The 27933-nt window shown below is 49.9% G+C and overlaps 1 protein-coding gene across 5 annotated transcripts in view; it reads left to right on the forward strand.

The window, feature by feature from the left end:
• Wbp1l (WW domain binding protein 1 like) overlaps nucleotides 1-19612 on the forward strand; it is a 58591-nt gene extending 38979 nt beyond the window's left edge. For 3 of the 5 annotated variants that reach the window (XM_051146714.1, XM_051146716.1, XM_051146715.1), the window contains exons 2-4: nucleotides 6980-7194; nucleotides 16295-16456; nucleotides 18209-19612. In XM_051146714.1, the coding sequence (XP_051002671.1) occupies nucleotides 7071-7194; nucleotides 16295-16456; nucleotides 18209-18948 (1026 nt within the window). In that variant the 5' untranslated portion in view covers nucleotides 6980-7070 and the 3' untranslated portion in view covers nucleotides 18949-19612. The remainder of the gene's footprint in view (nucleotides 1-6979; nucleotides 7195-16294; nucleotides 16457-18208) is intronic. The other 2 variants (XM_051146712.1, XM_051146713.1) reach the window with 1 other exon arrangement.
• Nucleotides 19613-27933: the final 8321 nt, after the last annotated feature.

The raw sequence follows: 27933 nt of genomic DNA on the forward strand, positions 1-27933 counted from the left end.
GTTATGTAGCCAATATTTCATAGTAGAACTTTTGCTTACCTGTCCTATTGTGAGAAGTAGAAACTTGCCTCCTGTCCGGGTTTCCTGCTCGTTTCCATGGCTATAGCATCCTACACGTTGCCTCACACGTGATAAATGAAGGGGCATTCGGTGCGTAGCTAAGTGACAGAGGTGGGCACTGAATAGTTCTACTAGAAATGTGTTCTTTGCAGGAAGAGCCACAAGTGGGCACTCCCATGCCGTTCACATCTAACAGCCAAGAGAGCTGGTGTCCTGTGTACTTTAGCATTGGCAAAGCCCTTCATTTTCCTGTTTTTCACTCTTAACCTTTAAAACTTGAGTGCTTTCCTAAGGATGTAATGATGACGCTGGCTTCAGCCAGCTGCTCCCAAGGCTTTCCAGCCCTATAAATTGGCAAATTAAAACCATGCCTGAAGAACCATTACTGCCCAGTGTCTCTTTCTCTGCTGGCACTAAGCAAGTGCTCATGTTGATTAAATTGACCTTTACAATGGCTCAGCTAAGAATAGCAACTACAAGACATGGAAACTGTTAAGGAGGGCATGGTTGGTCCCACGGCTTTTGCTGCCACCAAAGAAATGAGACAGTGTTTTGCATCTGTGCAAAAGATGCACCGTTCAGCTTTTGCCATTGGAAGAGTGTTCTCACCAGACCTATGTTGACCTTGACTGCTTCTTCTTGGTGCCACTGTGTTTTGTTTGTTGTCTCTTGGAACCGGCCACAGTGTGTGGTGCCAGTGTGTGCGTGGCCCTGTAATAGAGATCTGCTAATCACCACTGCTGTGCTTACGGTGAAGGCCTCGGCATAACAGCGCTTTAGAAAAATGTGTACATGTGTTCTCCACGCACTGCTGTGTACCCTGAGTACACCATGCCCTTTACGGCCAGAAGGGGGCATTGGTTCTCCTGGCACTGGAGTTACAGATGGTTGGGAGCCACTGTATGGATGCTAGGAATTGAACCCCTGTCCTCTAGAAGAGCAGCCAGTGCCCTTGACTACAGAGCCATCTCTACAGTCCCGGGAGCACTTCGTTTTTACAGTTCCTTTTTGTATGCTCTGTGCCTCTTACTTTCTCCTTTCTGTGTGGACTTTTAGACTTTCCTGGACATGGTGAATCTGTATATTCTCTTCTGTTCTGTTTTCTTTTCTTTTCTTCCTTCTTTCCTTCCTTTTGAGATTTTGTTTTTATTTTACGTATATGGGTTTTGCTTGAGTATGTCTGTACACCATGTGCCTGCAGTGCCTGTGTGGGTTGAGGGTGACTTTAAAACTGTCAGCCTGGCCTGTCTTTTCCCTGTACTGTCAGGCCCCAGCTCACTGAGCCTCCCTAACTCTTCCAGCCATCTCCTAGCAGGGGAGCTTGCTGGTGGCCTGTTTGTCCTGGAACAGCCTTCCCACGCCTTCCCTGTGGTTACACGGTTTGTAATCATCCTCTTCATCCTAACTGAAGCTTGCCGTCTTCTCAGAAGCGCAACTGGGCTGTCTCCATGTGGCCTTCCCTTCCGTAAGCGTCATTGCTGTTACAACAGTCCGGTTATTTCATTGCCTTTTATTGGGCTTCATGCCCAGTGAGGGTCGTGTTCAGTCGCCTGCTGTGTCCCCCACACCCCTGCTCAGGGCTGTCAGTCAATGTCGCAGAAAGGAACAAAGGCTTGGCACTCATTCCATCCCTCTCTGGCATGAACTTCTGTCCTGCTCTCTATTGTGTTAGACTGGCTTTCTGAGGGCACGTGGCCCCTTCTCAGTGCTCACGTAGGTAAGGCGCACTGCTCCTAAGGAGGTGTCTGTAGGAGCTGGCCACTGTCGTTTCCATCAAAGGCGAAGCCTTGATACTTGTTTCGCGCAGGATTTTCAATTAAGCAGCTAAGAATGGAAAAATAGCAGAAGAGGCCTCGCTTACCCATGGAAGCTAAATGCTTAAAAAACTCAGGGTCTGGAGCCAGATGGGCTTGGTGGGTTCATTTCCTAACTCTGTGGTTTTGGGAAAGAGGCTTAGCTTCTCTGAGCCTTAGCTCCCTTCGCTGCTTACTTCAGAGTTTCTTTGAAGCCCCAATAAGGACTGTGTAGACAGCGGTTACACCAGTGCTGGCACCCTACGGTGCTTGCCACAGCAGCTGTGCTCCCCCTGCGCCTGCCCTGCCTTCCTGGAGAGAGATCACGTGGCTGTCGACTCATTAGCATGTGATGACCTGGAGTAGGAGAAGGAACGAGGAGACATGGTTCCTGCCCTCAAGAAAACCACAGTCCATTCTCCAGTTCATACTCTGGAGAAGGTCGCCCGCAAGAGATTTACCATACAGGCCTGGGCCTATGTAGCATGTGTGCACTGGGCTTGAAGAGGCCTGGGCCTATGTAGCGTGTGTGCACTGGGCTTGAAGAGACCTGGGCCTATGTAGCGTGTGTGCACTGGGCTTGAAGAGGCCTGGGCCTATGTAGCGTGTGTGCACTGGGCTTGAAGAGGCCTGGGCCTATATAGCGTGTGTGCACTGGGCCTGAAGAAGCCTGGGTGAAGCCTGGAGAGTGCTAGGAACTTCTCATACAGGCCTTCCGGTCGTGTGCTCTCTAGTTTCTCCTGTGGGTGCCATGCCGGGGAAGCCACAGCAGGCTGCCCTGTCTTTATTAATGCCAGGGAAGGACGAAGTGCTGTCTGGATGGTCTCCCATGCCCAGCAGTAGTCTCCCTCAGAGAATAACAATGAAAGGAGTGGTCCAGGGCACTCAGCTTCCCAAGGCTGCATCCTAAATAAACCTCATGCACGAATGGGGCTTTGAGCCCAGCTCCAACTCACTTTTAACTCCCAGGCTTTGTGGGTGCTGAGCCACCGAGCGGTCTTTGACCTACCCCCTCAGCGGTGAGCCAGGCCTGTGGAGGGGTAGAAGAAGCAGCATTCCACACCTTGGCTGTCAGCTTGAGTGAGAGGAGTCATGGCTTCTGTGAGCTCCGGCATTGGCCCAAGGATGCTGTGTCGGAAGTGAGGTAAGGCAGCAAGTTTGATGAAAACCGTAGACAGAGCCTGCCCTTAGAATGCATGAGACCAGCCAGGCGTGGTGGCGCACACCTATAATCCCAGCACTTGGGAGGCAGAGGCAGGAGCATCACTGTGAGTTTGAGGCCAGCCTGGTCTACAAAGTGAGTTCAGGACAGTCAAGGCTACACAGAGAAACCTGCCTCAAAAAATTAAAAAAAAAAAAAAAGAATTCATAAGACCAAGCCCAGCATCCCCAGCATCAAACTCAACCAAGCAATCGGAAAAACCTTGAGATTGCCGGTGTTATACATCCTGTTAACTAGCACTGGGGCCACCAGAGCAGTTGCCCAAAGTTTTGCTCCCCTGAAGTGGCAGAGCTGGGATGGAATCTGAGCTAGCCGGGTTTCTTTCCTAGTGTGGGGCTGGGCGGAGGAGCCCACTTCTCATTGCGGTGATCCGCCCACTCCGTGTCTCTGCGCCCACTCCCTGGCTTCGTGTCGCCTGCCGCCTTCCCTCTCCCGTGCCACAGGGTGGCTATTCCCAAGACCGGGACCAGCGCAGAGCACAGGGGTCCCGCGTGTGTGGGAGGAAGGGGGCAGTGTGGGGAGCTGAGCAGTCTGGGTTAAAGTGGGTTTGAGGGACTGGGTTAAGGGGTGCCAGGGCAACTCTGCAGTGCAGGCAGGCAGCAAGGCAGAGTAGGGTCCTGTTTAAACAGGCCTCTTGCTCTGGAGTGCAGGAGAGCCAAGAGCAAAGCTGAATCCACTAGGTCATGAGGATGTCACTTGTTTAGATTTCAAGTGTGTCTGCTGCACGCCTCACGTAGGACCAGTCGGCTGCCTCTGCTTCCTCTGGTGGGTCCGTGTTGTACCCCGCCCCGCCTCCCCGCCAGCCCAGGCAGAAGGATCACTGGATTCATTTGCTGGGGCGGAGAAAACATGGCCTGGCTTTGTTTGTTTATTTCTTTGTTTGTTTGTTTGAGACAGGGCTTCTCTGTGTAACAGCTCTAGCTGTCCTGGAACTCTCTTTGTAGAGCAGGCTGGCCTCGAACTCACAGAGATCCGCCTGCCTCTGCCTCCCAAGTGCTGGGATTAAAGGCAAGCGCCACCCCCACTCCCACCTACCCCCACCCCCACCCCCACCCCCACTACATGGCCTATTTTTAAATTACGGGAATACTTTGAACTGGCTTTTACACACTAGTGCCTCTTGGGTGACATTGGCTGGCTCGGTGAGCTTGGAGACTTGGTTGTCCTTAGGAAAGGAGTGGCTGGCGCTGAAGCCAGAGTGGCTGGGTTCTGGAGAACATAGCAGGCACGGCTCTGCTTTCTCCACACGCCCCGTGTCTCTGAAGAGGCCTCCAGCCGGACAGCTACCTGCCTCCTGCCTTTTGCTTTCCATGGGCTCAGGAAAGCAAGAATAAAGAACTCTGAATAGTGCGAGACTCTCATGAGCACTGACTGCCCTTCTCTGGGTTTCCTTCTGAACTTATCCTGGGGTTTGAGTTCTTTTTTTTTTTTAATTTTAGTTTTTAGTACTGTGTGAATATAGGTGTACACGTGTCACAGCACACATACAGAAGTCAGGACGACTTTGGGAATTTTGTGTTTGCCTTCCATCATGGGTCTAGGGGATCAAACTAAGGTTGTCAGGGTTGTGTGACAAGTGTTTTTACCCATCAAGTCATCTTGCTGGCCTAAATATAAGACTTTGAAGGGCCATGAAAGCCCGGAGGGAGGGTCTGTGGTAGATGCTTGCACTGAGGAGGGATTAGGTACATGCTCCGCCCTTTTTCTTGTCTTCTCTCTATAGCTACAGGCAACGCCTGGAGCCTCCTGTCCTAGACACAGACACCAGAGTGCTGCTTGTGGCCAGTGTAGTAAAGCTGGTGTGGGCCTTGTGACTTGAGTGTCCCCGGCAGCCATCAGCTGGGACATGCGCCAAGGGCAGGGGCGGTGGTTGCAGATGCAGCCCTTCGAGTTGAGTTTCTTTGTTAGAGCAGGGTTTTCCTTCATAACTTTGAGTTTGTTAAAGATAGGCTCCCCCCCCCCTTTTTTTTTTAATCTTTGTGTCCCATTTACCCAAGATGGTGCTTGGCACAGACTGAGATAGTAAATGAAACGTTGGAAGCCAGGTATGGCAGATGAAGTGTGTGTAAGTTTCATCATATATTTGAAGTTGATCAAAATATTTATTAGCTGAGGTTAAGGTTGGCTAGGGTGGGATTTCGTGTGTGTGTGTGTGTGTGTGTGTGTGTGTGTGTGTGTGTGTGTGTGTGTAAAAGCTGTGTGTCTATGCACATGTGTGCATGTGAAGGCCAGAGGCTGACATTAAGTGTGTTTCCCAGTTGCATGCACTTCGTTTTTGGAGGTGGCCTCTCACTGAACCTGGAGTTCGCCGAATCGACTAGGCTGGCCAGCCTGCAAACCCCAGGGACCCTCTTATCTCTATCAGGTCCTTGGCATTTTGATATACCCCACCCTCATGCACGCTCTACTCGCTACCCTGTGGCTGGAATTATAGACAACTACCTCCGCCCCCAGCTTATTATGTGGGCTCAAGGTATCCCAACTTAGGTCCTGATGCTTACACAGCAGGCCCACTGCCAACTGAGCCATCTGCAGCCCCTGCTCCTCTTTGGTTTGGTTTGGTTTGGTTTTTCGAGACAGGGTTTCTCTGTGTAGCCTTGGCTGTCCTGGACTCGCTTTGTAGACTAGGCTGGCCTTGAACTCACAGCGACCTGTCTGTCTCTGCCTCCCAAGTGCTGGGATTAAAGGCGTGCGCCACCACGCCTGGCGTGCCCCTGCTCCTCTTGAAGACACATTTTTACCCTGTACTCTAGGATGGCTTGCTCCACACACTGGGTAGCCCGGCCTGGGCTTGAGCTCAAAGCAGTCCTCCTGCCTCAGCACCATGAGTTTTAGGCTTACATGTAGCCACTATGCCTGGTTGATATTTTATATCATTGAAATATATTTTGAAAATGTCCACCCCATCCTCCAGTGCTATAAATAGAATTTGGCACGGAGCTACGTGGTTACTCAGCAGTGCCCTTTATGTAGGTGCCCTGACGAGGGACAATATGAATCTTGGATCAAGTCAGTACTTTAGTAGATCATTCAATAAGTAAAAGTAAAAATGTCAATAAGAAATTGACACTGGACTAGGCCACCCAGATGGGTTTGCCATTGTTTTCCAAAGAGTGACAACTCCAAGAAGGTTTTATGGCTTTTTGTTTGTTTATCTGTTTATTCAGGGGGTTTTGGTTTGTTTGTTTGTTTGTTTGTTTGTGACAGGGTGCCCAGGGTGGTCTTGACTTCTAATCCTCTTGCCTTCGACCCCTGGGTGCTGGCATGGCAGGTGGGCACCATCCTGTGCGGTTTATGCAGTGTGGGATTGAACACATGGCTTCTTGCATTCTGGGCAAGCATCCTGCCAGCTGAGCTGCCTACCAACCTGCGTTTTGCCTTCAGACAAGCTTTGAGTCTTTCTGTTAGCAGTCTGTGAGGGAGTTGGGAAGGCGATGGCAGTAACTGACTGGATGGTCATTCCGGAGTCCTATTTGCACTCGCGGTATTCTGGAAAATTTCACAGAAAAGTGATTCCATCTGCTGTTACTTACAGGAGAACCCTCACCTTCCTAGCAACTGAGGTTAACACTGCATAGGAAATATTTCTCCCAGAACATAGAGTACAGCACCCCTCCCCTGTCTCATCTGAGGGGAGCCTTGCTTTTTACCATGTGGCTTTGTGTGCACCTATAAGCCTTCCCTAATAAAGAAGCCTTTGTTTTTCTAAATTTTGCTATGGTCAGGTGGTTCTTTTTATTATGTTTCCCTAATGGGATTAAACACCGGTGCTGTTTGCCAGACAGACAGACAGCCGGTCAGGTGGAGTTGAGTGGGAGACAGACAACCGATGCCCAGGTGGAGAGGACAGGTAGTGGGTACAAGCTGTGGTGTAATACGCTCCATTGCTTCTTTGCTCTTGTAGGATAAGGAAGCCTGTGTGGGTACCAACAATCAAAGCTACACCTGTGACACAGGACACTGCTGTGGACAGTCTCAGTGCTGCAACTACTACTATGAACTCTGGTGTAAGTCCTTGCCCAGGGGGTTCTTGGCGTCCCAGGGTCGCGGTTACTGCCTCTGCTCCTTGGGAAACCGCGGGCTGGCCAGCCTTTTCTGATTCTCTTGGGGAGAGTGTTGGTGAGTAGAATCCGCTTCCGGGTCCCAGAAGTGTTTTCTTTCCAGAGGAGGAGGGCTTGGGCCCCCTCTGGGCACCGTGGGCTGAGAACCGGGGAATGTGGTCTGTGCCTCTTCGGAGGTCAAGGTCCCAGCTCAGTGCTTTCGCCTAACACACTTTGTACCTTGATCTTCTTAGAACTCCGAGGAGACAGTGTTGAGTGCCAGACAGAGTGGGAGGGCGGGAGTCCTTAGGGCAGGGCAGTCCCAGGTGACTGACACCGAAGTGGTTCCCACAGCTGTTTCTCAAAAGAAGCAACTGTGGGCTGTTTCCCTAGATGATTCTGATCCCATACTACCCATGCCTCTGAATAAAATCAGATGTTGGACTGGCTTGTCAAACCATGCGTGCCCTTACTCCCACGGTCACCTCTGCTCACTTCCCCTTTCTCTCTGGGCACCCATTTCCCTAGGCTAGGACTAGTATTTGGTCTGGCAAGGAAACTGGACTCCTGGCTGGGAAGTCTCTCTCTGTGTGAAATGCAATAGTCCTTTAGCGCCAGCATGGGTGGGTCCTTCAAACAGGACTTTTCCCCCCACCCTCACCCTTCCAGGACTGAGGCCACCAATCTCCGGGAATTTGATGCAGGAAAGGACAGGGCTTTGAGGTCGCCACAGGCCCGCACGTCTATAAGCAGTGGCAAGAGTTGCTGTTTTGGAAGGGGCGGGGCTGAGAAAGTGACTAAAGAACAGCAAGCGCCAAGCAGGTGGACTCGATCTGTTCAAATGTTTTAAAACGCAGATAACCACAGGGTTCATAGTCTCCCTCCCACCCCTTGTCAAAACAAAAGGCAATGTCTGGGGCTGCCAAAAAGCCACCGAGTTCCCGGTTGTTTTTCTGGGGCCGGGCCTAGCCCAGCCCGCATCACTTATGGAAAGAAATGGAGATGCTGATGGCCCCATCTCAGATTGACAGAGCCTCCTGGGCTGTGGGGGTGGGGTGGGGTGGGGGGAGAGCAGACCCGCTAGCCACCAGAATTGGGTCATGCAAGCCAGGGCCAAGAGGGGGCCCAGCGGCAAGGATGGGGAACAAATGGCAGGGAGCTTGCCTGAGAAGAGGGCCTCCGCCTTGCTGCTTTCCAGTTACAGTGAGCTAGTGAAGGGAGGAGGCTCAAGAGAGAACACAAACCCCACTGTGGGCTCCCAAGCTCTAGAGGGAGGGACCGCAGAGCGAGGCCCTTCCCAGTCCCCGCCCAGCAGGGGCTTCTTGGCCAGGAGATGCCCAGTGCAGATTTTTCTGTCCCTCTCAGGAAATCCTTTGGCTTTCCTCCTTATTTGGGGGCCCAGCCTTTGTTAGGAGCATATAGGAGGAGGCTTGAGGGTTGGAAGGAGCTGTAGGGTTATTAGCAAAACTACACTTGGTGTTTCGTTTTTCTTTTGCTTTTTTTTTTTTTACAAGACCTGTTCTCTGCATATAGTTGGTCTGGAAATTACAATGTAGCCCAGGCTGGCCATGAACTCTAAATTCTACTGCCTCTGCATCCCAAGTGCTGGAAAATACACTTCTTGTAGTTTTAATTCTTTTTTTGGTTTTTCAAGACAGGGGTTCTCTGTCTAATAGCTTGGGCTGTCCTGGACTCACTTTGTAGACCAGGCTGGCCTCGAACTCACAGAGATCCACCTGCCTCCTGCCTCCCAAGTGCTGGGATTAAAGGTGTGCGCTACCACACCAGGCCATGATTTTAATTCTTGTTCCCTCTAACTACCTTTCAAATTTCACCAGAAATGCCAAAGTAACTGGCTTTGAGTTGGTTTCCCACCTCCTCTCCCCTTTCTGTGGGAGAGAAAAGAATGGGCCAGGACTCATTGGCAAGGTCGGGCTAGGTCCTCTCCATTTCGCAAGAAAGGCCTGGGGGAAATGCCGTCCCCACCAGCCCTGTTACCTCCGCTCAACTGAATACCTGTGTCCTAAAGCCTGACCTATGTATAATCTACAGACCCACAGGCACACACTGATCTTGAGTTCTGCCCAGCAAGTTTTCAGTGTGCTGTAACCTGACCAGCCCCTGGGCCTCCGTGAGGTGGGAACACATGCCCCTGGTTTGCCAGCACGGTGCCTGAGACCACGGAAGCCTGCATTTGTGCTTGGAATCAGTCTTCGGTCAATCGTTCAGCACACCTGACTTCCAGAGGTCTTAGACCTCAGTCCCTTCGCAGAGGTTTATTTAAATATGTCAGGCCCTGAGATAATTTGGAGGAATTTTACTCAAAAATCAGGTTTCCCTGGTTTGAGTTTCAGCTGAGAGAAAAGGCGGTGGGATTTCCCGAGATGACGTGGAAGAGACGATTAGCCAGTCCACTTAATGCCAACCTGCTGATCCCATTTGACTTTGGTTTTTGAGGGTTACTAGATGAGAAATTGGCCGTATTTATGGGGCCCACTTGAGCTGATATTAAGGCATTTAACTTTTGAGCACACGGTCCAGCAGGGAGCCTCCTTCCAAGGCCTCGTTGAAGCTCTGCTCCCTTGTGGTCCAGGCCCCAGGACACGGACAGGATGGTCAGAGCAGGGCAGCTCATATCAGCGGACAAGCACCCCATTCACAGCAGGGGCTCAATAAATAGGAGTGGCCTGATTATTTCCGCAGAATTTTGCCAAGAACAGAACCTAGAGTCAGACTTTGGACTTGATCCTAACCTATGTTTTTTATGGAATAGTCTTAGAAGCCGGGGGGTCAAAGAGGGTTTCAAGGAAATCCATCCCATCTGTGCTTACGCCTGTAAGAGCAACAGCTGTAATAGTAAGCCAGAGACAGCGCACATGGGCACAGCTGGGTGTAGTCCACAGGTGTTCTCCCCATGTTACACACAAGAGGAATAGAAACAAAATCCCCAAGGTCACAGGTCGTTGAGAGCCTGGGTTTGAACCTGCGTAGCTGTGGTCTCCCTATGATTTGGCAAAGCTGTGGAGACCTTCGTCTCCCATGTCCAGAGGCCGCGAGCAGCATCAGGGGCAGGAGCTCCTGACGAGACGAGACCTGTCAGAGCCAAGGGAGCCACGCTACCATGTGAGTGGAATGGAGCTACCTCACCATGGCAGTGTCTCTGGCTCCCTGGGCAGGAATTTCCTGCCAGCTGAGGAGTGGTGCTTTTCCCAAGTCTGCCGTGAACTCCAGAGCGCATGACTCAGTTCCTACATGGGACCGTGGCTGCTTTTAAAACCATATCTTCCATTTAGGTTAGCGTGACAAATGCTCCACACAGCAAGGTCATAACTTGGGTGGGAGTGGGAAGCGGTCCTCTGGGCTGGTGTGTGTGTGTGTGTGTGTGTGTGTGTGTGTGTGTGTGTGTTCAGAGAGCACACAGTAGAGAATTGCCCCAAATTTGAAGCCAGCCACAGTTATATGGCAACACCCTGTCTCCACAAAAACAGTACAACCCACCTCTCTATTTCCGAATCTAGCTAAGATACTAGGATTCCCATCCCTGCCTCTGGTCAGCTTGCAGCCTTTACTTAGCATGGTTGCCAGGACAGTCCAGTTTGTGTGGGCCATATCAGAGTGTCTTCTGTCTGTCTTCCCGCCAGATGGAACCAGCTCATTGTCCATTTTTCTGTCCCTAGATTGCCACCCAGCATGCTGCAAGACCTTGTGTTTCCCCTTGCTATGATCTGCACAGAGAATTCTCCTGTGTCTTGTTTTAAACACTTAAGGGGGGTTTCACCCAGTTTGAGACAAATGTGCCCTCCCTCGGCGCCACACGGTAGAGACAGTTCTCCTTCCCATACTAGCAAACGGTGCAATGCGGGCTAGGGCTGTGGGGTGACTTAACTGGTGGAACATGTGTTCCAGCACGCACAAGGCCCCGGATTATGTCCCCAAGACCAGGAAAAAGTAAAAAGGAAAGGGAGAGGAGGGAAAGTTACCTTGCGGAGTTTCACTGAAGGTCTGTGTTTCATCACATTCCCTTCTGGACTTCCTAGTTTTTCCATATCGTGATTTTTAAAAGAATAAAGCCCTTCCTATGCTACTTCCGGTTTCTGGACCTCGGCCTTGTTTTTGTTTTGTCTTTTTTGTTTTTCGAGACAGGGTTTCTCTGTGTGGCCTTGGCTGTCCGGGACTCACTTTGTAGACCAGGCTGGCTTCGAACTCACAGCAATCTACCTGCCTCTGCTTCCCTGAGTGCTGGAATTACAGTCTTGTTTCATATCAAGAATCCTTTTAAGATTCCTCATGAGCTGGGTGTTGTGGCGCGTGCCTTTTATCCCAGGCTGAGACAGGCGCATCTCTGTGAGTTCGAGGACAGCCTGGTCCTAGACGGCCAAGGCTACACAGAGAAACCCTGTCTTAAAAGAAAAGAAAAGAGGTTGATGAGTTGCTCGTCTGGTAACTGCTGATCCTGGACTGTCATGGTGGAAGGAAGAACCAACTCCACTGAGTTGCCCTCTGACCTTTATACATGTATGGTAGGAGCACAGAATAAACAAAAATGTAATGCAATTTAAAAAAATAAAAAACCGATTCTGGGGGCTGGGCATGGTGGTGCAAGTCTTTAATTCCAGCACTCAGGAGGCAGAGGCAGGCAGATCTCTCTGAGTTCGAGGTCAGCCTGGTCTACAAAGAGAGTTCCAGGACAGCCAGGGCTATTACACAGAGAAACTTTGTTTTGAAAAACAAGGAGGAAAAAAAAACCCAAAACAAAACGGTTCTGGATAAACACTTAAATTTCACATAGAAAGCCCTGCAAGCACTGGCTGGTGGTGGTTCACACCTTTAATCCTAGCACTCGGGAGGCAGAGGCAGGCAGATCTTTGTGAGTTCGAGGCCAGCCTGGTCTACAAAGTGAGACCAGGACAGCCAAGTCTACACAGAGAAACCCGGTCTCGAAAAACAAAACAAAACAAAACAAAAAAGAAAAGAAAACCCTGCAAGCACACTGTGGTAATCAGGGCAGGCTAGGTTTTGCTGTAGGAACAAATGTCCAAAATTCTAGTGACCAAAACCCACAGGTTTTTGGTGTGTCCACTGGAGGTAGAAAGGGGGCCTTGTTCCAGCATGAGCGAGTCTTCTGGCCTGGAGCCAGAAATGCTGGTGGGAAGTGATGAAAGGTTTTCACAAACATTGTCATCTATAAATGACATGCCACTTAGGTAGAATGTGTCCCATGACCTCCCCCAAGCACATCAAGGCCAGGAAGTCGGGGCCTGCCCACGCACCCACAGTGAGAGAACCAGGAATTTTTGGTGATCATGAAAAGCGGTGCATGAGACTGCTCTTGTTTGCTGAGACAGGGTGTCCCTGTATAGCACAGGTTGCCTCCATCCTGCAGGCGTGTGCCACTCTTTGTGCCGACTGAGCGTTTCCTTACTTCACTGTTAAGTTTAAAGCAAACGTTGTAAAAGCTGAGAGTGACACCTTGAGTCACATATAGTATAGCAGAGAAAATGTAGAAAATAAGGCAGTACTGGGGAAGTGATTGAAGTAAAAATAACACTATATGCTGATTTTCTAGAGAGAGAGAATGGCTGTACTTTTAATGCTGGGGTGGGGGTGGGAACAGGGAGCTCTGTGGTAGCTGCCCACTCGGCATCTGTGAGGTACCAGATGAGATTGCTCAGTCCCTGAGGGCATGCACTGCTCTAACCCCAGCCCCAGGGGATGCAGTGCCCTCTTCTGGGTCAGTGAGACAGCTTAGCAGGCAAAGGCACTGGTCTCCAGCCTAAACCTGACACCCCAAAGCTGTTCTCTGACCCCCGCAAGCCAAACACATACCTGCACGCATGCGCGCACGCGCAAACACACACCCACATACACACACACAGATACAGTCCCAGCATTTGGGACATGGAGACAGGAGGTCAGCCAACATGGGCTACATGAGACAAAAACAACAGTAAACCAGACAGAGAACAAAATATCTTCCCATCCCCATAACCGCTTGCCTTGAAATTATTCAACAGATGAATTTTTTGAGAAAAAAAAAAAAAAGTTCTGTCTACTGTAAAGAAGTACATGACATCCTGGAAAAGCTAGGGAAAAACCAAGTAGACCAGAAAACCTGCTGACTTTATCTAGAGTGGCTTCTAGATGCTCACCCTCACTAGCTCAGTCGTTTTTCTTTTTTTAATCCATATACCTATATTTTATTATTGTATTTATTTATGTTCTCGGTTTGTGGTGCGAGGGATCTGGACACCACCTGGCCAGTGCCAAGCAAGCATGCACTCTTCTGCTAAACCACACCCAGACCCCATGTGGCAGGGTTAGGGAAGACTTGGTTTTATTATTTCTAATCCTCTGTGTGTGTGTGTGTGTGTGTGTGTGTGTGTGTGTGTGTGTGTGTGTGTGTGTGTGTGTATACACATACACATGTGAGTGTGGAGTTACATGCTATGTGGGTCCTGGGAACTGTACTTGGGTCTTTTAAATGGGCACCAAGTACTTTTAAATCCTGAGCTCTCCCTCACTATTTATCACAAGCTAGTCTTTTTTTTTTTTTTTTTTTTTTTTTTTGAGACACTGTTTCTCTGTGTTTCCTTGGCTGTCCTGGACTCACTTTGCTCTGTAGACCAGGCTGACCTCAAACCCACAGAGATCTGCCTACCTCTGCTTTCCTAAATGTGGGGATTTAAGGCGTGTACCACTGAGAGCACGCGCGCGCGTGCACACACACACACACACAGGAAACTCACACTTGTATTTTTCTAAAAAGAAAGAAAATGCACTGTATTATGTGTTTTCTGTAAGTGATGTCAGAATTGCTGGGCATTTGTAATTCCAGCATTCACCAGAAGGCGGGTTCTAGTGCCAGTTCAGGCTACCTAGTGAGACCTTGTCTTAATTACCATCTAGGACTTTATTGATTTTATTAAAATTAAACTAATGAGAACAAAGAATCATACAGAAAAAAATGGGATCAGCCAGTGTGATGGTTTAAACCTGTAGCTAGGCCTTGGGAGGTAGGGATGGGAGGATCAGTACTTCGAGGCCAGCCTATACCACGTGAAATCTTGTGTCAAAAAGACAGAGGGGAGGGGTTACTTCATACTGTTTATAATTTGCCATTTTTATTTACTATCAGGAATTGCATATATCTAAAATAATACTGTATCAAAATGACTCATAGAAGTCATGTGTGTGGCTGCATTTCCAGAGGAATTAGGAACCCCTGGGGGGGAGCTACAGTATCCCTTGGGCGCTGCATGTTGCCTCATGTGCACAGGGGCTTGCCGCATACACTGAGCATGCAGCCTAGGCCTGCAGTCTTCGCTTGGGCTGTGGAGGCAGAAGGGCCAGAAGTTCAGGGCCATCCTCTGCTGTATACCAAGTTTGAGACCAGTCTGGGCTACGTGAGATTTGTTTTCGAGACAGAGTTTTCACATGTAACCCTGGCTGGCTTAAAACTCATCACGGAGACCAGACTAATCTTCAACTGGCAGGTCTGCCTCCGGTTTTATCCAGGCTGGTGAGATGGTGCAGTAGGTAAAAGTGCTCACTGTATAAGCTCAAAGGCTCACAGGGTGGAAGGAGATCCCTGACCTCTGACCTCTGACCTCTGCCTGCATGTCCATGGCATGCACACCTCTGCACTGATAATTTATATACATATATGGTAATTTATAATTGTTGGATAATTTTATGTATGTGTATAGTGTGTCTTAATCAAATCTACCTTACATATTACTTTTTTAAAAAATAAATTTATCATTAAAAAAAAGACAGCTGGGAGGTGGTGGCACACACCTTTAATCCTAGCACTTGGGAGGCAGAGGCAGGTAGATCTCTGAGTTCAAGGCCAGCCTGGTCTACAGAGTGAGTTCCAGAATAGCCAAAGCTATACAGAGAAACTATATCTTGAAAAACCAAAAAAAGAAAAAAGAAAAGAAAAAGCTAGTCACAGATAATTTTTAAATTGAATTTTTTCTAGTTTCATAATTTAAAAGAATAAAATAATTGAAAAAGCTCCCTTATAATGCCATCCTATTTATTTATTTATTATGTGTTTATTTTGGTCACCATATTTTTACTTTATGTGTGCTGGTGTTTTGCCTGCATGTGTGTCTGTGTGAGGACTGAGTTCCCTGGAGCTGGAGTTCTACATGCCTGGAAACTGCCACATGGGTCCTGGGAATTGAACCTGGGACCCCTGGAAGAGTAGGCTGTGCTCCTAACCACTGAGCTACCTCTCTAGCCCCTTGCATCTCTTAAAACTATTATTGGGACTGGAAAGATGGCTGGCTGGTTTAAGGGCGCTTGTTGCTCCTGTGTAGAACGTGGACACAGCTCCTTTCCCAGCACCTACATGAGTGTTCACATCTATATGTGAACCCCAGGTCCACGAGAGCCCACGCCCTCTAAATGTGGAAGCCCCAGGCACAAACATTGTCATTATATTTGTGTTTTTTCTTTTCAGTATTTTTTCTATACGTGTCTGCACATGTTTAAGAAAGCTGGCGCGTTAGTTGTTCTTAAAGTGTTTAAAAGCCTATTCTGTCCACATTTCAGAATTGAGGAGGTATGCTCAGATTGGGGGTCACTGAGAAAGTGGGAAATGAGAAGGTTGTGGGCTTCTTATTCTCCACACGCTCTGGGGTGGAGGAAGACGGGGGCGCTGCCAGTGGTCCTCTGCCTGCCCAGGCTTAAGGGATGGGGGAGGGGATGTCCAGGCAGTGGGAGATGGAATTGTACCAGATTATAGAGCGCGCAGGAGGTCATTTACACTCTGTAGGGAAGAGCAGGGCCTGAGGCAATTAAAACTTTTCCATCTCCCTTTTTAATGGTTGCAATTTACAGAGGCACGCGTGTAGGGAAAAGCCCTCATCTTGTTTCTCATCAGCAGAACCCTAAGAATCAAGTATTTTGTTCAAGATCTCTAATGCTCTCCACATTTAAACTACAGAGCCAGCCAGCAATGCTGGAGTGATGGCTTGGTCCTCCTCCCTGCCCATTCCCTTCCTTCCTTCCCAGGCATCTCCCCCTGTGGTAGAAACATTAGCGACAGGGTGAGGCCCGACTGTTGCCCGCCTCAGCCTCCAGGGCACTGTGTAGACCTTGTTTGAGAGCTACCTCATCTCTCTGGTCCTCACTGTGTGTGTGCCTCTCTGTCTTGCCTCCCCTACTGCCAGGGTTCTGGCTGGTGTGGACTGTCATCATCATCCTGAGCTGCTGCTGCGTGTGCCACCACCGCCGAGCCAAGCACCGCCTTCAGGCCCAGCAGCGGCAGCATGAGATCAACCTGATCGCTTACCGGGAAGCTCACAACTACTCAGCACTGCCATTTTATTTCCGTATGTACACCACAGGTCACCACCCTCAGTGCCTAGGACCCCTGGGGAGGGGTGCCCCGCTCCCCACCCCCACCGCCCCACCTGGGTCTCTCACCTAAGGGGTCACACAGTGAATCAGTGATTCCTAAGCCCCCAAGGCCACTCCCAAGCTCACAGCAGCCAGGTCTCTGCACCTTTAACAGGCACACATGCACGCACACACACACACACACACACACACACACACACACGCACAGAATCTCAAGTAGCCCAGACTTACCTCAAATTCCCTGTGGAGCCTAAGGGTGGCCTTGAACTAGATTTTTTTTTTAAGGCACGTAGTCAATGGAAATATATTGTTAGTAGCTTGAGGTCTAGCCCTCATTAACCTGAATGCCTCCTGTTTGGCCTGCTGCCTTGTTCCATGCCTTGTGGCATCTTCTTGAAAGGGGCAGATACAAGGGTGGTATTGGAACTTTCTGAGATCCAAGAAACTTGGTGGCTTAACTGAAATCCTCGTGCTGGAATCTCCTGTACTGTCCTCTCACATGATCCAGGGAGGCCTCATTAGGCATCTTGTCTTAAGCCAGGTGGCATATTATACAAATTATAGTGTCACAAAGCTTTGGACTTCCATAGCTGGGAGGGCTAGTTGCCTAGCATGGCACCTTACGTGTATATAGTAAGTGCTCAATAAATGGTAGCAGCTGCCTCAAGGCATTAGGTGCATTAAGAAGGAGCTCACCTGTCACGATTTTAATGAGCCTTGATGTCACAAGTCCCTCATGCACCCTTGACTGGTGACCCACCACTCCTGAGCTGAGTCAAGATGAAGCCTGTTTTCACTTTCCAGATCGTCTTGAACCACGCTGTAGTGAAAGCAGCAGCACAGCTTTCAGGGGAACCCTGAACGTGTTTGGGGTCAGGGAAAGATGGGTGGAGACGGGTTTTGTTAGGGGGCTTGGCTGAGACCCAACAACAGGCGGAGAATGCAGTCTGAGCAAGAAATGTGGGAGCAGCACTGAGAGCCAGCTCACAGACCTTGCTGATGACCCAACACTAGACAGACCTCAGCCACCTGTATTCAGGCTCAGGGTATCAGACGCCCTCTTCTGGCCTCTATAGGCACTGCATTTAAATGTACAAACTCATTTTTTGCCTTCTCTCTCCCTCTACCTACCCCCCTCACCCCCCACCTCGCCCACCCCCTGACACACACAATTAAATTTAAGAATCATTGTAAGTGAAAGAAGGAAATGTGAGGCTTATGTGTCTTTGGAAAAGGGTCCATTTCAGCAAGAAATTGTCCCAGCCAGTTCGCTACACCTGCCTTATCCCTTAACCCAGATAGGCAGGAGGTCCTTACTCAGAGAGCCGCACCAGGAAGCCAGGTGCCTCTCAGATGCTAGGAGACATCCTCAGGTCACACCCAAGCTGCTCTTCTGCTAAGCCAGTGATTCTCACCCTGTGGGTCACCTAAGACCCCCTGCAGGTCAAATATTTACATTAGGATCCCTAAAGTAGCAACAAAAGTGATTTTATGAGGGGAGGGACAGGGGTAGGGGGATGGTCACCACAACCTGAGGAGCTGTATTAAAGGGTTGAGAGCCACTGCTCCAGGCATTTGCAGTCCCCTCCCCTGCCCACAGCCAAGAGCCACAGCCATGGCTTGATGACACCGTGGTGGGAGAGGACAGTAGCATGGTGAGAGGGAGCTTTGTTAGGATGCTGACCAGTGCAGTAATTTCTTCTTCTCCCTACCTCCTGTTTTAGGGTTTTTGCCAAACTATTTACTACCTCCTTATGAGGAAGTGGTGAACCGACCTCCAACTCCTCCCCCACCGTACAGTGCCTTCCAGCTACAGCAGCAGCAGCAGCAGCAGCTGCTGCCTCCTCAGGGTAGCCCTGCAGGGGGCAGCCCCCCAGGCGCTGACCCAGCCCAGGGCTCCCAGGGAGCACTGAGCGGTCCTTTGTCTGGACCTAGCAGACCCCCGAGTGTCGCTGACCCTCAGTCCCCTGAAGTGCCCGCTGACCAGGCAGCCACCAAAGCCCCTGGAGTGGAGTCCAGCGGCTCAGTGGCCGGCCACGGGGAGCTGGACCCAGGGGCGTTCCTGGACAGGGATCCGGAGTGTAAGGAGGAGCTTCAGAAAGATTCCAGTCCCGAGCATGGTAGCGTACCCGCCGACAGCAAAGACAAGACACCCGGCAGACATCGCCGCTTCACAGGTGACTCGGGCATCGAAGTGTGTGTGTGCAACCGGGGCCACCATGAGGATGACCTCAAAGAGTTCAGTACGCTCATAGATGACGCTCTGGACGGGCCCCTAGACTTCTGTGACAGCTGTCATGTACGGCCTCCTGCTGACGAAGAGGAAGGGCTCTGCCTGTCCTCTGAGGAGCAGGCCGGAGAGCCTGGGCAACCCCACCTGCCACGGCCGCCCGCGTGCCTGCTGCTAAACACCATCAATGAACAAGACTCACCAAGCTCGCAGCGCAGCAGTTCCCCCAGCTAGAACAGGCCCCGCCTGCGCCCAAGATCTTGACAAAAACCAGGGTAGGGGACACCCACAAGAGAAGCATTAAGTGACTTTTAGAAGTGGTACAGCCACTTTGTCCTTTTTTTTTTTTTTCCTCCTGTCCCACTTTTCCCACATCTCCAGGTACAAATTTGGGGTGTGGATGCCTCTTCCTCCCCCACAAAAGCACAGAGCTGTAGAAGACTGAGACGCTAGTTCTGTGACTCATTCTGTAACCCCCTTTTCGGAGTTGTAGCTCACCTGCCTGCTTGGCTGAGAAACGTGTGTCTGGGAAGGCCCCAGTGACTGGGGCTGGCACCGTGCTGTGGGACGGTTCTCAAGACAGAGTGGATCTGTAAGAAAGCTGTGTCAGTCTGGGGGAGACGGTTTTATCTTGGCCCTGGGTGAAAAAGGAAACCCTCAGGGGCGTGGGGATTGTCACCTGTGGCTGCCAGTGTCTGCAGAGCTGCATTGGTCTAACCCTGTGGGAGGATGAGAGCCGATGGACAGGCTGGTGAGGATCTCGTCAGTCTGGCAAAACCCCAGGGAGAAAATACACATCTGTGCATCGTAGAGGGGGCCCTTCCCAGCACGCTCTGGCCGGCTTCGGCCTGGTAGTTGAGGTGTAGAAGGTTATACTGTGTTTTCTGTGTTCTTTTTTTTTAAACGACAGATAACAAAGGCTAGCTGGAAACAGCTGGTAGAGACACAGGCTTCTCCACTTTTGCCCTTTGTCTGTGCCCACAGGTGGCCAGTGGGCCCTACAGTCTCTGTGTCCTCTTCCTCTGTGAGCTGACGGGCTGAGGGAGTCGTGTGTCCCGGGCAAGGCAGCCTGGTAGCCTGGCTCTCACAGTGTTTTCTCTTGAGTTTGACTAAATCTGTTGTTTGTGTATTTGTTTGTTTTAAACTGACCACTTAGAAGGAACACTTTGGTTACCTGTGGTTCTCACGGCCAAGCCCTGCCCCTAGCCTGTTGGAGAGGCACGACTCAAGACTTGTGCAGCCTGTATAAAGGCCGTTGGGCAGGAAGTGTCAGCCCTCTCCAACAGGACGTGGGGCCTGGTTCCTGTTGTCTAGAGATCTGGAGATCCTGTGCTCTAGAGATCCCGTTGTGCTTTGATAGGAAAAAGGAGCATGGAAGACAAACATTCCTCCCACAGCCCTGTCCACCAAAGAGTTGGGCTCCCCACCCCCTGCTCTTGAATGGTGATGCATAGCCTCGGCACCATCATGTCGAGAAAGGAAAAAAGGAAGAAAAAAAGTCCAAATGTAAACACGTGCAAGCAAATCCAAGGCTGTAAAGTGAATGCATGTCTGCATTTGGATGCCACAAACCAAATCCTCGTCGAACAAAAGTGAAGTCTACACAGTGATTGTTGGATGACGTGGTATGTGTGTGTGTGTATTGTGGGTGTATGTATGGGTGTGTATGTGTGTTGTGTGTGGTGTATGTGTGTGCTGTGTGTTGTGTTTGTGTGTGTTGTATGTGGCCCCTAGCCCTGTGTTCCTGTGAAGATACTTTGAATGGGCAGTCCGCTCACCATAGCCATGTCTTGAGCATGTATGGCCCTCTCAAGGTAATTTATTTTACGCATTTACTGTTTACCGAACAATTGTGTGACTGTCCTCGGGTGTATTCAGCAGCCTTGTGGACGGCAGCGCTTGGTGTGTGCCAGCGACACTGCCCTCCCGGGAGAGGCTTCCTACCCAGCTCACCACTGCGATTTGCACATTGCTCCACGGACACTCAGAGGCCTGCGTTCTGTTCCCTGTACATGGAAACATTTTGAACCACTGTCCCTCCCTCTGCTGCTTTCAGACGGAAGCTGGATTGAGTCTTGAGAGACAGGCGTGGACTAGTTGTGACCCAGACATTGGCTTGCCCAGGATCACCAGGAGTCTCCGGCAGACACCTTGGTGCCACCGAGTGTGCACCTCCTCCACCGAGGTCCCCGGGGGCTCAAGCTGCAGCCCTCACTCACCTTTCCAGCTGCCTTCTTGTTAAAGTCCTGCTTGACTCACTGAAGTGTCTCAGCATAAGTTTTCCCAAAAAATGAACCCCTCTTTAGTCGACCGCTGATGAGGTGGGAGCCTCTGGAGTGTCTTTCCCCCCAGAGTGCTGACTAGTTTCCCTGGAGCGCCCGCCATGATGAGGGAGCTGTGGTAGCCCCGCCCCCCGCTCCCCCCCACCCCCCGCTGCTTCAGGCCACCCTAAGGCTCTGAGAGAGCGCGGAGACAGTGAGCTGGGGCCAGGGAGACGTGACTAAGTTGGGTTTTCAGGTCAGTGGGAGGAGGGGGTAGGCAGAGGGCCTGGTGCTACCGTCAGATTTGCAGCCGCTAACACATTCCTCTGTGAGGCACACCACCGTCCGTCAGTTCTTGTGAATATGTGTATTTTAAGCAATAAGATCCAGCTGCTCAGACTCCCCTGGGCGGTCTGGGTGACGGTATCCTGTGCTGTGATTGTTCTGAAGACAGAGTGGCTCTAACCACTGTGAGAAAAACCCAAATAAAATCAGTCCCAAACGCTCTACTGCAGTCTTCTTTGCCCCTACTTTGTTCCTTTTTCTTCCCTCTCATACTTGAAGCCTCAAACCTCAAGCACTTTTGTCTTTTCCATACCAAGACCAAGTGGTATCACATAGCAGTTAAGGACAGGGTCCTGGGCGAACAGGAGGCAGGGTGCTGTTGCTGAATCCTTAGTGGGTCCTGAGATATTTCCATGAAGTAGAATTGGTTCTATTATCAAATATTTTGTGGTGGTCTATAAATACGTTTTTTAAAAGACCCCCAAAACTAGGGCTTACATTTTTTTTTTTTTTAATGATTTTGTTTTTTGAGACAGGGTTCCTCTGTGTAGCTTTGGCTGACCTAGACTCTCTTTGTAGACCAGGCTGGCCTCGAACTCTCAGCCAGCGTCTGCCTCCCAAGTGGCGGGATTAAAGGTGGGCACCACCATGCCCAGCTTTTGTTTTAGATTTTATGTGTGTGGGTGTCGTGTACATGCAGTACTCATGGAGGCCAGAAGAGGGCTCATGTCCTGGAGCTGGAGTGAACAGATGACTGGTGAGTCACAGTGTCAGTGCTGGGAATTGAAACCAAGTCCTCTGCAAGAATAAGCGCTCTAAACTGCTGAAGCATCTCTCTAGCCCCAGTTTTGGATTCTTTTGAGATAGGGTCTCCCTCTAGCCCTAGCCTTTCCAGGAACTTATCACATAGCCCTGGCACGTGGTCGTATTCTTGTTTCAGGCTCCCAATGCTTGCTTAAAGGAGTGAACCACCACACTCTGCCTTAAATTTTGGTATACACAGTGTGTGCTGAGTTGGCTGTTTTGTACCCAGCATATGTTGAAGCTAAGGGTGGGGGCGGGGAGAAGGGGGATAAGAGGCACACCCAGCAGGGTTAGTACAACTGGGAGTTGAAGGTAGCTCCATGAGCATCAGGGCAGAAAGGAGCAAAGGCAACAAAAACACATTTTGGTCCTGGAGGCTCCTGAGTGCTGGATGACTGAGTGCTTCCCACTGGGTGCCAGGTACTGAAAAGCACAGAGAGGCCCAAGAGGCCAACCGGAAACCCAAGTGGAGTGTGGGATGGAAAGCAGCAAGAAGCTTAGTCCTAAGTCTCTGCATCCGGGGAAGCGGCAAGGGATGAAGTTGGAAGGAGAGCAAATAATGAAATGTTCGAGTTGAATTTGGCTGTTCTGTTATTTATTGGCTGTTGACGTGAAGTGAGTCTTCTTTTGTTTGTTTGTTTGTTTTGAGACAGGGTTTCTCTGTGTAGCCTTGGCTGTTTTGGACTCACTGTATAGACCAGGCTGGCCTCGAACTCACAGAGATCCCCCTGCCTCTGCCTCCGGAGAGCTGGGATTAAAGGCGTGCACCACCCTGCCTGGCTCTAAGTGAGTTCTTGTTTAAGCATCTTCATAGTTCCATTTTCTCAACCTTGAACCCTGGACTCCAAGGTACAGGGTATAACTGTTCCTGCTAGTGATGAGGAGGGAGAGACACTCAGAGGAAGCACGAACTTGCCCAGGATCACACAGCTGACAAGTAGCAGAAGTGGGATTTGAACCCAGGTCTATGGTCCTAAAGGGCCATTCAGTTAACCAGATGCCAGACAGTGAAGAGCTGAAGAGCTGAAATGTGCCCAAAGAACTTGTGACTTTCCAAAGGTGACGGGAAACCAGAAGAGGATGGCTTAACTGTGAAACTTGCTGGAAGGTAAGGCAAGGGACATTTCCTCAGCCACCTCTCCAGGCCTCACATCTTTTACCTACCCCAGGAGTCAGCAATGCCTGCAGTGGGTCTTTAGGTCAAGGTTAGCTCCCGCTGTGGCTGTGTGTGCTGGTGTATACCTTCTGTTCCAGCACTCCGAACACAGAGGAGTGAATTTCAGTGAGTTCAAGGGCAGCCTGGTCTACATAGTTCTAGGCCAGCTGAGACTACATAGAAAGGCCCTGTCACACACACACACACACACACACACACACACACACACACACGCGCGCGCGCGCGCGCGCAAAAACCCAAACAAACAGCAACAAAAATAAAGCCCCAGATCAGCTTGGCAGTGGCGCATGCCTCTGCTCCCAGCCTTTGAGAGGCAGAGGCAGGCGGGTCTCTGTGAGTTTGAGGCCAGCCTGGGCTACAAAGCGAGTCCAGGACAGCCAAGGCTAACATGGAGAAGCTCTGTCTTGAAAAACCAAAAAGCCAAACAAACAAACAAAAACAAAACAAAAAGAACAGGATGCAGGACTTGGGCTGGGAGGCCAGGGGCGTCATCTGATATTCTGTCTTCCTCACTATTGTGCCCGTTTGGCTGCCTCTGACTGGTCCCCTGACGTCAGAAGGTGGATACTCTCTGTGTGACTGCAGAGAACAGCTCTTACTTTGGTTTTATGACCCCCGGATGACTTGCACATCCTGTCTGGGGAAAAGCCTCCCCCTACACAGGACCCTGTGGGAGCTGATGTTCTGAAGGATAGGAGTTGGGGTAGGGAGAGTGGTAGCTGTTTCAGCTCACAAGTGTCAATTACTATTAAATGTTCAAAGACTTTATGAGCTGCTTATTAAATAGCCAATTAAAAAAAGCTAAACCCACAACTGATTATATTGCATACAGGTAACAGGTATGCAAAGCAGACCATTTCCTGGTATTCCATGTTGGACTTATCTATGCCCTGAACATTCATAGGGCCTTCACTGTTTGCAGGCACATACCTGCAATAGTGTTTCTCTCAATGAACATACACAGCAATAAGATTGTAGTAGGACTGAAAATTTCCTGTCTCCTAGTGGCGCTGTCATAAAGTAGAGCATGGTGCATTTCCCATGTGTTTGTAGTGATGCTCATGGGAACAGACCTATTTGGATAGACAAATGCCATCTTGTTGCAATTGCCCAGTGCTCAGCGAGGCAGCATGCCAGCGATAGCATATAGGCGTGTCGTGTCATGGGCTTTCCCACCCACGAGACTGTACAAGTACACTGATGCTCACACATGAGGAAATGACCCAATGGTGTGTTTCTTGATGCCTTCCCCCATGTAATGATAAGAACATGTGATGTGCTGAGATATCCCCTCCTAATTGTTCGGTGATGTCACATTGATAGCTATTGGCAACTACTGAAAATTGGATACCCATCCCAATCTAGTATTAAACACTGATTTACCATCACCCTGCTGATCAAGAGCAGTCTGAAGAGCAAAAGGTAAGTCTGGAGGGGCTAGGGGTACATGAAGCCCTGGGTCTGATACCCAGCACCAAAGGGAGGAAAGAAAAGGCGGACATGGTGGTGCACGCCTGTAGTTCCAGCATGCTACCTATGGATAGAATTTGGGGCCAGCCTGGGTTACAGGAGACTCTCCAAAAAAACAAATGAAAACTTAAATGTGCGATTCTTTCTGCATACTTCCTGCTGTTTGGCACTGGACCTAAGATTTAGGGATAAGACACCTGGTTCTATGATTTAAGGCATTTGATAGTGTCCTCTTGTGCATGGAATGGATTTGTCATGTACTGGTACACAAGAAAATGACAAGGCTCAGTCTTGAACTATTCCCTAGAGATATTAGCAGTTAGGACCAAATCCTGGGCCCTGGCAACCTAAGAAGTCAGGCTCAGCCATCTGTTATTTTTTTATTTTTATTTTTATTTTTCGAGACAGGGGCCATCTGTTATTTATTTATTTGTTTATTTATTATGTATACAGTGCTCTGTCTGCATGTACAACTATAAGCCAGAAGAGGGCACCAGATCTCATGCTAGATGGTTGTGAGCCACCATGTGGTTGATGGGAATTGAACTCAGGACCTCTGGAAGAGCAGTCAGTGCTTCTAAGCTCTGAACTATCTCTCCAGCCCTCAGCTGCCTGTCTTTAACTGGTAGCTGAAAAAGTCCAGAAATAGTGCAGAGCAGAAAAAAGACATTGCCCCACTGTGAGCAACAAAGAGATCCTTTTCTTTTTCTTCCTTCCTTCCTTCCTTTCTTTTTTTCTATTTTGGTTTTTTGAGACAGGGTTTCTCTGTGTAGCCTTGGCTGTCCTGGACTCGCTTTGTAGACCAGGCTGGCCTCAAATGCACAAAGATGCTCCTGCCTCTGCCTCCTGAGTGCTGGGATTAAAGGCGTGCACCACCACGCAGGGGGATCAAAAAGATCCTGTTCAATAAAGACACCTTTAGTTAATCTTTGAGATGCTGAGATCTGCATAATTAAGCAGGACCAAGTGTCTGTGGTCACCTGGTCCCTAAATAAAACAAAGGAGGGACTTTCCTGGCCACATGGGACTTTGTGTTTTATCCTCACACAAGCCTCAGAATGGGCAACCTTTGTGGAGTGACACCCCCCTCCCCCGCCCTTCACATGTAAGGACATAAGCCGCTCACCTTCACTGCCTTGGTTCAGTCTCTCTTGCCAGGTGGTCAGAAGCGTGTGGAATTTCTTTTTAGGAGACAAGTTCCTTTTCTGGCTGGCACCAGGCTCCAGCCATCTCCATCCTTCTCCCAGCCTGAGATTCCTGGGAAAATTTAAATTTTGGGGGAGCCATTATGTCAGCCGTCTGGACACCAAAGGGAGGCATTCCATCTCAGGAGTCGGAGATACGTCTTGGAGGAAGGCTTTGACTTTGAGCCTCAAAGAGGCACAGAGATTTGGTGATTCGGGTCCGTGGGCAATAACAGTCTTCCCTCCCAGGCAGATGCAAGTTAGGCAGGTGCAAGTCAAAGCCCACGAGATTATTTTCTCAAAGGACGCAGCTTTTCAAAAAGGAACTCTCCATGGCCAATGTCCCAAAAGGCCCTGCATGACCCCTGAGGACAGGAGAGACAGCATGGCTGACACCTCACTGAGTCACTGACGTTCTAGGTTCTTACACTGTGTAGCTGTGTGACTACCGTGTCATACTGCTCCGGGAGGGCAGCTGACGGCTGTCAGTTTCCTCTTGTTGTCTTAACCTCACCTTCCACTGCCACTTTATCTGTCCATTGCTACTTCATGGAATGTCTTTCACATTCTAAGCAGCTGCCCTATTGCCTCTTCCTTGACCCAAGAGAAGTTAGGCTTTCTCTCAGCAGCCAGCTTGGAGAGAGCTGGGAGGAAGAAGGGGTGACCTCTGGTGTAACCTCTCTCTTCAGCTTGGGGTGGCGTCAACATCTCCCTCAAGCTGATTCTGAGGGTCAGCCACAGATCCTCACAAACTCTCCTCTGGGCTGTTGAGCAAGGTCTGGGGTCACTGTTTCTTGAAGAGCAAGACTGGTTTGGCGGTAGTGTAGGGGAGAGCTCGCTATTGCTAGGTGAACACCAGGAAGTCACACACCACTGTGATGTGACTCTTTGCCTCTGGGTTGGTGTCCCTCAACTTCCCTCTGGAACATTCAGGTAGGGTCTTAGTCTTGCCCTGTGGAGGGCCTGACTCTTGATTTAACCCTGGTCTGGCTGTCACCAGGGATCTGGAGATGTGACCTCCTTTTAGACTAAAGGTCAAAGGTCACTTTCTCCCAGGAAATTGGGACAGGTAGACTGGCCACTGGCAAGGTTTAAAGATGCTGGATTCCAGCTGGGGAGATGCATCAATGCACTTACCAAACAAAACTTGGTGACCCGAGTTCAAATCTCCAGAACCTACATAAAAGCCAGAAACAGTAGCACAAGTGTCTGTAATCATAGTGTACCCTTTCTAAGAGATAGGAGGTAGAGACAGGAAATTCACTTGACGTGGGCCAAGTAGCAATACCCAGAAAGTACTGAATAGCAGAAGATATCCTGCCTCAAACAAGATGACTGCTACATGCACGGACTTGCACATGAAACATACTCACACTCACACACACACACACAGGTACACACACCTACAGTTATGCACACGCATGATGCTAGTTTCAAGGTTTAAAGGAATTAGGTCCGTCTTCTAGTGAGGAGGCATTTCTGACTCCCTGGGTGTCTTGAGTCAGGAAGGGAAAGGAAAAACTCAAGTGTGGCTGCTGAAGGCACCCATTTAAAAGTCTTCTCCTGGCAGTGTTTACCTGAGGGATGTGACTCATCCTTGTGGACCAGTCTGGGTTATACATGGTCACAAAGCCAAGCCTACAAAATATATCAGTTAGAGTAAACAAGACTCGATCCTGGCAGGACTCAGCACCTTCCCCCTGCAGCCAACGCCCCAGGCCCCCTCTCCACTCTTTTCCCAGGTTGGCCCAAGAGCCTGCTTCCTAATTGTTCTCCATGAAGTAGCTAGGGGGAGTTTCCATAAGAACAGTTAAGCTGGTGTGATGGTGTGGGTGAGCCTGTAATCTTAGTACATTTGAGGTGAAAGGAGGAGAATCAAGGCCAGCCTCAGCCACATGGCAAGTTCAAGACCAGCCTCAGCCACATGGCAAGTTCAAGACCAGCCTGAGCTACACGAGACCCTGTCTCGAAACGAAAGACAGTCACGTTGCCTTGCTTGTACATTTACAATCTGCTGGTGGCTTCCTATGTATGTGGG

Source organism: Acomys russatus, chromosome 5, assembly GCF_903995435.1.
Source record: "Acomys russatus chromosome 5, mAcoRus1.1, whole genome shotgun sequence".
In the NCBI taxonomy this organism is placed as follows: domain Eukaryota; kingdom Metazoa; phylum Chordata; class Mammalia; order Rodentia; family Muridae; genus Acomys; species Acomys russatus.